The sequence below is a fragment of the Trachemys scripta genome, chromosome 14, assembly GCF_013100865.1.
Source record: "Trachemys scripta elegans isolate TJP31775 chromosome 14, CAS_Tse_1.0, whole genome shotgun sequence".
NCBI lineage: Eukaryota > Metazoa > Chordata > Testudines > Emydidae > Trachemys > Trachemys scripta.
Genome location: NC_048311.1, coordinates 11046497 through 11057366, shown reverse-complemented (window position 1 = coordinate 11057366; position 10870 = coordinate 11046497). Strand labels below are relative to the sequence as shown.

General features: G+C 48.6%; 1 protein-coding gene across 1 annotated transcript in view; it reads left to right on the top strand.

The window, feature by feature from the left end:
* Positions 1-876: 876 nt before the first annotated feature.
* Positions 877-10870, top strand: part of SHISA6 (shisa family member 6) — a 389490-nt gene continuing 379496 nt past the window's right edge. The window contains exons 1-2 of the mRNA XM_034790260.1: positions 877-903; positions 964-1475. Coding sequence (XP_034646151.1) covers positions 877-903; positions 964-1475 — 539 coding nt within the window. The remainder of the gene's footprint in view (positions 904-963; positions 1476-10870) is intronic.

Sequence of the window (10870 nt, the reverse complement as noted above, 5' to 3'; positions counted from 1 at the left end):
CTGGGGGAGCCGAGCCTGCCTCCGCGGCTGGTAGGGGCAATGCGGAGCGCCCGGGGGCAGCGAGTCAGGGGATCCCCCAGTCGGGCATCCTCCACCCCGCGCTGGCGAGCCCAGCGCCTCAGGCACCGGTCTCTGCCGCCTGCCCCAACCACCCCCAGCTACCGCTAACTACCCCGTCTCCCTGCCCTGCCTCCCCGCGCTTTCTGCCCCAGCTCACCCTCCCCTACCCACCACAGCACCCTCGTGCCCCGCACACCCCACCTGCCTTTGGCCCCGGCCCCTGCCTCCCCGAGTCTCTGCACCCAGCAGCTCCCCCTGCATATAGCGCCCCTCTGCCCCATCTGCTCCCCTTCCGCTCTGACTCCCCCCCATCCCGCAAACCCTTCTCCTTAGTGCGGAGTCCTCCCTGGGGCAGGGCTGGGTCCCCTCATCCCCTGGGTGCTCGGTGGTGCAGCTCTTGTTCTTTGCCCTCTTTCCCCCTTGTAGCTTCCCAGATCCTCAACCGGCTCCACTGGTCCCCGGCTCCCCCACTCCCCAGCCTCCGCCCTTTCCCCTCCCCCCGTCTGACCCCCCGTCTCTGACCCCCCTCTTCCGTCTCTCCCCAGCCCGTGGCCCGAGGAGCAGCGGCTGGAACTGGACGCGCCGATCTCCGCGGAGCTGCCGGCCAGGGCTCCGGCCAGCACCTCTCGCTTCCTGTCGGGATGAAGAGGCTTCTCCAGAGCGGGGCGTCGGAGCCTGGCGCCCGCCCGTGAAGCGCCGAGGCCGGGCGGCGGCACCTGCTGTGCCCGGGACCCCCCATGGGGCGGCGGCGCTGGGGCCCCTGATCGCTCCGCCCGCTCCGCCTGCCGACCGGCCCGCGCCGCCCAGTTCCCCGCCATGGGCCGCCTGCCGCTGCTGCTGCTGGCCCTGCAGCTGCTGGCCCTGCTGCTGGCCGCGCCCGCCGCCGGGCCCCCCCGAGCCAAGGGCAACCGGACGCAGGGCGCGGCCCGCCGGCCGCCCCGCCCGCCCAAGGAGCTGAACCAGACGCTGGCCGGGCCCGGGGCGGCGGCAGCGCCCGTGGCGGTGAGCGGGGGCGGCGGCGGGACGGCCCCGGGCCCGGCTTACGAGACGTGCTGGGGCTACTACGACGTGAGCGGGCAGTGGGACAAGGAGTTCGAGTGCAACAACAGCCAGAGCGGGTTCCGCTACTGCTGCGGCACCTGCTACTACCGCTTCTGCTGCAACAAGCGCGCCGAGAAGCTCGACCAGGGCCAGTGCCGCAACTACCAGAGCCCCGGCTGGATCACCACGCCCGGCCTGCGCCCCGCGCCGCCCGACGGCAACCAGCCCGACAAGTACGACCCGGCCAAGGACAGCACCAACGCCACAGTCTACATCTCCTGCGGCGCCGTGGCCTTCGTGCTGGTGGCCGGCGTCTTCGCCAAGGTGGCCTACGACAAAGCGCGGCGCCCGCCCCGGGAGATGAACATCCACAGGTGAGAGCTCCGTCTGGGACATCCCTCAATCTCCCCCGCAGCCCGCCCCCTCCAGGACACCCCCAGTTCCCACATAGCCCGCCCCGGGAGATGAATATCCATCCACAGGGGAGAGCCTTTCTCCCGACCTGTCAGGGACACCCTCTGCCCCCTTCTCTCCCCAGCCTGCCTTCTATGGAATACCCCCAGTCCCCACACAGTCTGCCCCCCGGAGATGAATATCTGCCGCTGAGAGGTCTCCGGGACATCCCCTCCCACGCTGGGACATTCCTCCAGGACACCCTCTGGCACTCATGCAGCCCACCCTGGGAGATGAACATCCACAGGTGAGATCCCATCTGGGATATCTCACCTGTCCCTCCAGGACAGTGCCACACAGCCCACCCTGGGTGATGAACATCCAGAGGTGAGACCCTTATGGGACACTCCCCTAACCCCCCAAACAGCCAGCCCCCCTCTGGGACAGCCCCCAACCTCCAACACAGTCCACCCCCTCTAGGACACCCTGTAGTTCCCCACATAGTCCATCCTGGGAGATGAACATCCACAGGGGAGTGCCCTCCCTCACAGCCTGGCTCCTCCAGAATGCCCCCCTCTGGGACACCGCTAATTCACACACACACACACACACACACACACAGCCTGCTCCCTCCAGGACACCCCTCCCACAACCTCACCCTGGAGATGATCCTCCACAGTTCAGAACCCCCTCACCAGCTATATGGGGAACCCACCCCAACCCTCCCTCCACAAAGCGTACCCCAGAGATGATCAACCAGAGGTGAGACCCCAGGCCAAAGGAACCTCTCCTCTTCGCCCCCTCTGGGATACCCCCCAGCTGGGATACACTTACCCTAAGCCCCCAGCCTGCCCTGGGGTTGAACATCTGCAGCTCAGAGACACCTCCTCCCTTCCCACTGATACACACACCCTCACCTGCCCCCACCAGGACTCCCTGCCCTCTCTGGTGAATGAACATGCACAGGTGAGAGAGGCAGTGAGACAGCCATGGGGAGGGGGAGAACTCCCACTCCCCACCTCCCACCCTTCCATGTGTCCCAGCAGATGAACGCACTCAGGTGTGGGGCACTCTTCCTCCTTTGAGGGACCCACAGCCGCGCACCCTAGGGCACTCTCCTCTCTGCTGCCACTCATCCCACTCCCCTCTGCTTGTCATTCAGCACCCGGGCTGCTGGACAGTTCCCCCCATATACTATTCAGCCAGGCTCCGGGCTGCAAAGTCCAGTGCCCTGGCCCCTGCACACAGGCTCAGCCTCTCCTGTCCTCTCCACCCTGCAGGTCTCTCCACGGCTCCCACCTTTGAAGAGCTGTCTTCTCTCCCTCTGGCTCTCTCCCTGTGCTTTTCTCTGCACCCTCTCACCCCACGTTCTAGGGTACACCAGGCTCCAAACAACTAAGCCCAAATTCTCTGGCTGGGCCACTGAAAAATTCTCCCCTTGGCCCCTATACTGTCCTGAGCCTGCTGTCAGGTACACTGTCAGGACATTAAAGTGAGAAGTTACAAAAGCAACAACTGGCCTGTTCCCACTTTGCCTCTTAGTAAATGCCCCTGACAGAGATGCCAAAATAGCATGTGGGGGCAAACAATGTCAGGGTATTTTCCAAATAACTCAAGCTACAGGTCCTGTCCTGTGTGTGTGTGTGTGTGTGTGTGTGTGTGGAGGGGATGTTAGGGAGGTATCTTAGTGTCATTTTTATTTTAAAATATGACATGCTTAATGCTTTTAATAGAGAAACTGTAGGAGACAAATTTAATACGTTGGGGTGGTGCTTAATATAAGTCCATTTGGAAATATAAAGGTCAGATTTCCATGTCACTTTTCCTTATGGAATGTCCCTAGCTGATTTCAATTTCTGGTGAGCTAGTATCTTAGAATGTTGTCTAGTGCTGGAATGTTGCGTGTTCCTAGAGTTCCCAAATATAAACTTGAAAACAATGGGACACTACTTCTGAAAAATGCATTGGAACACACTCTCATGGGAAGAAGCAAGTGTCTTTGGCAGATAATGCTTAATTTCAATCATCTTAATTAAAAATTCATTTACTGTGTTTATCAAAAAACCCTGACCACATTTTAAATGTTGAAATAAAAATGTGAACCACATAGTTTGGGGAGTGGAAATTTTAGCTTCTTATGCAGAGAAAAAAAATGTAAAGCGGCACAAAGAGGAGTTCTGTATTTGATAGGAGTTTAAAATAAAATATCTTCTGTCTCTAACTGCCTCTCATACATAAATTCTGAGATCCAAATTCTCAGCTGGCGTACATTGCTATAGCTCCAGTGAAGTCAACAGAGCTATCCTGATTCACACCTGCTGAGGAGCCCCCAACCAAAAACTTGACTGCTGAAAGGAAAAGCTTTGCATTATTAAGTAAGTTGCAGTGTCTGAATTTGAGCACAGATCCTTTGGTTCTAATTGTTGAACTTTGGTCATTTGTGTCTGTACAATACAGGGTTCCAAAAGCAGTCGCATCAGGAATAGATTCTTGTACTGTATATTTGTTTCTAGGAGGACTAGATTATCAACTGCAGTAAATTGCATAGCTCCATTGGCTTCAGCACAGCTATGCCCGTTTATGCCAGCTAAAGCAATCTGTAATTTATAAGTGTAGGGCATGATCCAACTCCCATTAATGAGTCCCCTTTACTTTAGGGGATGCGGACTTGGGTCCCAATAATGGTCTATCTTCCCACTAACAGGTGTTTTGAAATCCAACGCTTCCCCTGACATTATTTTTGCTAGTGTACTCCTGTACCCATTGGAATAATAGGCAGTGTTGCTAGACTTGTCTAAGTTATTCTTGTCATTTCCATTCCTTTGATGCCTCCTTTGCTTTATTTAGATAAGTACTGGTAAAAATGAATCACCTGCGTGTGGATGAGGGGTATGAATGGCAGATTGAGTGCTTGAAAAGCTTGATTTCCAGTGCATTTTAAAGAACTGTTTGACTTTTATTATTATAATGTGGTAGCTGATAAAGATTATACCTCTCATAGATGTTTAACCTAAATTTGATCAACATGGCACACAGGTTTAAATATTATGAAGCATATCTCCAACTGATAGGGAGATGCATGGTCTATGGAGTTTTGCTGTTTGCATCCTAAACATAATGTAAATTTATAGAATAGAACTGTGCACCTTTTGTCCCTGAGAACTACAGCTGAATGATGGAATAGTGAGGAAAAAACAGTGTAGTCAGGTATATACATACATTTGGGGCCATGCCAATCTAAGTTGTGTTTAACATCTGGAATAATGCACTGGACAGATGTCAGTTTACATTAAATATTAGGGTGTGCATCCCACCAAAATCTTCCGAGTGAGGTGAATGACAGTTTAAACAGAAATCAGAACATTCCCAAAAATAGCTCAAGATGGGCCCAATTCTGCCCCACTGAAGTCAATGACAAGATTCCCATTGACTTCAACAGGAGCAGGATCAAACCCTAAAATACAATTTGCAATGAAAAACTACAGAGGGTGGTTTAACAGAGCAGTGTGCAGATGCCATGTGAGAACTGAGAAAGTTCTCAGCTATCTTTTCCAGCAGCAGCATTAGCCCATTTAGAAGAAGCTTTTCTGTAGCTAACAAGCTCATGTGTGGCTTTGGATAGAATGGCTGGTTTATGCGTGCAGCACTACCATAGGAAACAAGCGGCTGACTCTTCATTGGGCTATATGCATGTGCATCTCACAACTGAAAATTTGATCTTGGTTTTCTTATAAGGCCCCAGGATGATACCTGTAAAGTAATTAGTGGTGCCTCTGTGGTTTTCAAATAAGCAAACACAATGACAATATTATGGTTGATTTGTAAAAATAACATGTCTGGATAAGCAGAAGCTAAAATACACCCAAAACTGTGGAAGCAGTTGGACTATTTCAAATGAGTTGACTTTTAGAATTTTAAAAAAATCTTTCTGCCTAACCATGAACAACTGACTCGTGGCTTGGTCTCACCTCACCACTCTGGAGTTATGCAGTCATCACTAATGCATGGTGTGCTCTAGATATAAACTGCTGCTGATTTCTAACATTTTTGTCTAACCAGTGTTTTCTCTTGGATTTCCCTGCAAACACATGTGCAGGGATGATGGCAATTTTTTTCTGTTTTAAATTACATATGGCGTGTCTTCATTTAAATGAAGAGAGCCAGTTACAGAATCCTTGATGACAACAAAATAGGAAGCTCAGTTGTTGTTTTTAAAAGCCAGAATCTGTTTCTGGAGCATATATGGATGACCCAGAATCTCCTCTTCTCAGAGTCATGACCTCAAATTCCCATGTTGCAGTACATAAATAATTCAGTACTAGTAGTATTGCCCCGTGACTCTTATTTAGCGTTCAGCAGAAGTAACTGCTCCACTCATTGCTTCAGGGACAGTGCAAAAACTCTTTATATTTCTGTGGCCAGGTCTGAGAAATTTACCAGACTGGTATCCTGAGGACTAAAGCACCTCCTCCACTAGCCAGAGCCGGATAAGAAAGACAAGGGTGGTTATGGTTGCACTGGGATACCAGCAAGGTCCATACCTTGGTAAGAAGCTCAGATCTGCTCTCCCTGCCTCCCCCAACTGCTGAGAAGAAGGGAGACTTCTTGGAATCTACCAGGGTGCTAGCCCTGGATCCTGCTTGGAGGCTCCATCTTTCATATCCACCTCTGGCTGTTACATGTCTGATAAATTTGAAGCTCTATTCTATTTTAGCTGCACACATTGAATAGTAACTCAAGAGCCTGCTGCTGCTGGGAGAGCATAGGTTGCCACTACTCTACCCATCTTCCATGTCATCTTGGCTGGTACAAGGAGGGAAGAGGAGAGATGTTTCTGCTACTCTACCTCTCCCCACCTCTGGTTTTTACATCCTCCTTTCCATGGTTAAATCCAGTGGCTGTTTTTATAACTGCTCATTGCTGTCTCAAGTAGCAGCAGCAGTAACCGCAGTGAAATGAACCACTCTCTTGTCAATTTAACTCGTCTGCTTTGAGGCAAAGCTCTGAGCAACATCAGAGGCACTGGAGCTTTCTGTCTGCAGATTCAGGAAGACTGCACTGTATCATATCAGAGTTGGTTCACATTTGGAAGGTTTTCTTCATGAGTAAATAATGGGTTAGAGAATTCTCCTAATTCTTACATCCTGCTTGATGGCTTAAGCCTCCACGCTTGTCAGGGAAACCACTAGTGCATAGGCAGATGGATTTTTCAAGGCCTCTAGCTCACCTATTGATTAGATGGGTAAAAGTATTCACAGGGTTGGTTTTGCAAAACCCAAGCCAGGACTGGTTCAGATCCAATGTCCAGTTATCTGTACCCTGACAGTTGAAGGACACAGGTTTTGTATATGTTTTTTTAGTCAACATCAGGGGAGCAGCACGTCAAGCCAAGCACCTCCCCGGAGCAATGAAAGAGAGTTAAGAACACACATCTTTTCAGGCGGATTTTCCAGCTGATTTTATTTCTCTGTCACTTCTGCTCTTTTCTTCCTCTTTCTGCTGAGTTCTTTTTATGCTCTGCTCATCCCACATTCTCCTCTACTGTGTCTCATTTATCTGACTCACCTAACTGTCTCTTATGCACACTCCGTCCCGCTTCCTACTAACTGTTTCTCACTGATGGTGCCTGGTTCCCTTCTTCTCCAAAGGGTCCTGCTGCCCTCACTACACTTAGTCCAGTCCTCTCATTCTCCAACTGCCTATTCAGAATTGCCTATTCCCAGCTGCTCACTCCAAAGCCCCACCCTTAAAGGAACATTATGGTTTCAGTATCCCATCCTTTTTCTAAAGAAAATGGTATATCAACCAGAAATCACTGCTTAACTAGCAAAGAAAGGTAAAGTTTGTCACTCAATGTGAAACGTGTTACATTTCACTTTAGTAAATATAACTTTCCTCTCTCGCACTTGCACAGTAGTAGATGAAATGAAGCTATAGGCCTAATTTTGATCTCCAGGAAAGTCAGTGGAATTAAGTGTTTTGTAAAAAAAACCACTTGAAATCAGAATCAGGCCCCCATATGTGTGTTTGTGCATGTGTCCATGTATGAGTAGTTTTTCATTCTGCATCCAGGAGACTTTAAACAGCCGCCCACAATCTCTGGTCACAGTTTGCACAGTTCAATGATTACTGTTTGCCATGGTTTCTCTTCTGCTGCTGCATTTTGAAGAATCGGGCTCTGGTTCCGTAGTGGAAGTTGGTTAACTGCAGCCTCCCTTCCTGAACTTCTCCCAGATGTAGCATGATTTTCTGTAGTCATTCTCAAAGCCCAAGTTCCTGACTCCAGTATTATTCATGACCCTGATGCCACTTTGTTTTCTTCAGCGATAAACCTGTATGAGGGCTTTGAATGTGCTGTTTCTCCTGTTCTTGACTGCTATATAAGCCTTTGAATCCAATTTAGTTCATAAATTACCTGCTTTCTAATTACCATTCTCTACTGCTAATAGCTGATCACCAGGTAACAATGGATTCAAGTTCAGCTTTGGTTTCCAATCATGATGTTTCCTTTGGTATACTGGACTCCTCAAGTTCTTAACTACTAATTGATCTCTGACCCTTTGAAGACCAGAAGCCTTTTAAAATATCTTTTCTAATTCTGGGTGACTTTTGAATCTTCTCTTAGCTATCATGGCAGCATAAGAAATAGTTTTCTTTTGAATAAGCCTTGTTTTTTTTGCCATGATAGGTCCTATTTTCACACCCCTAAGTTGTGTACACAAAATATCCAAGCAGATATTTGTGCAAACATATGTTCATCCATGCAAATACCTTCTGAGTCATAGAGCTGCATATTTTGCATGCACAGTTACTATTATGCCCTAGCAGGTCTACTGCACGAGCACAGTATAGACACCTGTCTTCTGAACATTCAATCAGGTATGTGCTTAGGTCCAAATCCACAAAGGTATTTAGGCTCCTAACCTCCATTGGTTTCAGTGGAGGTAAGGAGCCTAAATACCTTTGTGGATCTGGGCCTAAGTGTAATTCATGCAGTTTTCATAACCCTGAAGTTCCTTGGAAAGCCTCCTATTCCTTTCTCCTCCTCCTCTTGGTTTATCTCTCATACTTAGTTGCTCTTCTGTGGAGGGACACTGTTTTTCAGTTGCTTTGAATCTTATCTTTTCTAGACATCTGTCACTTCCTTCAGCCATGCCACCTTGTGCTGTGTTCCTTTTGGCTCTCCCAAGCTAGGTAGGGATCTGGTGGATTAATATTTTGACAGGTGTATTCCAAGGAAAAGGTAGGTACTGCAGGAAGTAGTGTTGCTGATACAGTAGGTGGCAGTGTTCTCTCTGACTCAGCACACACATACTACTCCAGAATGTGCTAGGGAACAGTGCTGCTGGAGGCACTATTTTGCTGATGCAAATCCAAAGTCTTGTGGCCATCTGTGGTCATTAAGTAGCCCAGGGCATTTTTCTGTGAGAGAGAGGCTATTAGCCCTGGTATCCTGGCCATGTTCCATCCAAAGTAATTGCACTCTGCTGACAAACTCCACCAATAGTTTCAATTTTCACTGCCTTTCTTAAATTGATATATAATGGTGTTGGTCACTGTTACACAGCTGTTTGTGTTCCACCCCAGGGCTAGTAGCATTTTAGTTGAGAGTTTAGTTGTCCTTACCTACTTCACAGTGGTCTCTGGAGGCTTACTGTACTACTTACTATGTATAACACACTTTGAGCTTCTTGGATTGAAGGTGCTATATGTGTTGGCACTATGTCTTGCTTTGCACAGTCGTGCCAGATAGCAGCAGCTGTCCTCATATGAGGAGTGTTTTCCTACCACTGTCCAGTGTAGTCATGAACAAGCCTGGTCTGTGATGATCTCACAGAGACTCTCTTCATTTCTCTGTTGATTTGCCAGTTTAACTCATTTGCATGTTCACTGCTTCATAATATACAAGAATATTAGTTAGCTATAACCTTACCTAAATGCTTTGTTCTGGGCTCTACCACACCAGTGTAAATTGTGAGTCACTTCCAAATCACATTGGTGTAAAACCAAGGTAAATGAGATCAGGATCTGGCCCTTACAGGGCCTAAAGTTAAGATTTCATTGAGATTTATACTTAAAGCAGGGCTAAAATTCTGGAGTTTCACAGTAAATGATTGAATTTGGCAAAGTGACTCTTCAAAGGACAATTGATTTTCCCATGTAAGTTTTTCAAAGAAAAATATTTACTAACTTTTGCATTGGAAATAGTGAAAACTTCTCCCTTTTGAGAATATTTCCACTTTCCTCTAGCTAAACAAACTACAGAACCCACAGACTTCATACACGTGCTCACACATTAACAACATCTCAAACATAGTCCACTTTTTCAATTTCAAATACAACACGCAGAGCTCTTTATGTCATTCAGGAGATCCTAACTGAGCTACACCAAGGAAAGATGAAAAGACTGCTCAGATGGACCAGCTGTTTCTGTTTTCTGATGCTGCAGGGGGCAGCTGTCTCTGGAGCAGAGTTGCAGATTGGGGGTCTCTGACAAGGTGGACTCCAGCTTTCTTCCTCTCTGTTCATTTCCATTCGACCCCAGCCCCTGCTGGTAACCAGGGCTAATGGAGAAGGCATGCAGAAGGGGGACTGGAGTCCAAGTTGTCAGCGATTCACAGCTTGGCTATGGAGGCAGCTGCTCCCTCTGACCAGTCTCCTGTGTTCATTAGATGGGGGCCTCAGTCTGATACAATGCCCTCAGGAAGCCTGTTGGACTGGGACTCAGCTGCCAGGCTTCAAAAGGGTGAGAGAGAGACCTATGTGGTGAGAGCATGGTCAAGGGGAGATTCAGTTAATGTGTGAAATGAGTAGGGTGGGGGAAGTACAGAGGTCGGAGTGGAGTTGGGAAACAGGTCTAGAGAGAAGGACAAAGCTGGAAGATCCTGGGCCACCTCCATTGCTGTAGAGCCTGGGTCCCTGGCGCCAATGGGCAGCCAAGCGCCATAACCTCTCATAACCATTGCAGAGAGATGGTTCATTTTTATGCTGGTTTGTTGTGATCCATGAAAACGAACAATCATAAAATTGAACTTTAAACATTATAGAGGGCATCTCCCAGCCATCATTGGCAATCTGATCCCATAGGTCACTTCTGCCGTACACCAGTACAAATCTGTGTACAGAACTGTGTACTGTGTGATCTCTGAAAGTCCTCCTCGAATCACATGATCATAAAATCACAAAACATAGTCAAATGGGGTAGAAGGAAGGGAGCTGAGACCAAGAAAGGGAGCTGATGAGAGGAGTGTAGATGTGATGTTGAATGACTGATTTGCTCATCCCCTTGCTTTTCATGGTGTGCACTGCTGAGCCATGAAGTCTGGCAGCCTTAACACTAAGCTAGCAGAGCTTGCTGTGTGGGAAATGTATGCAC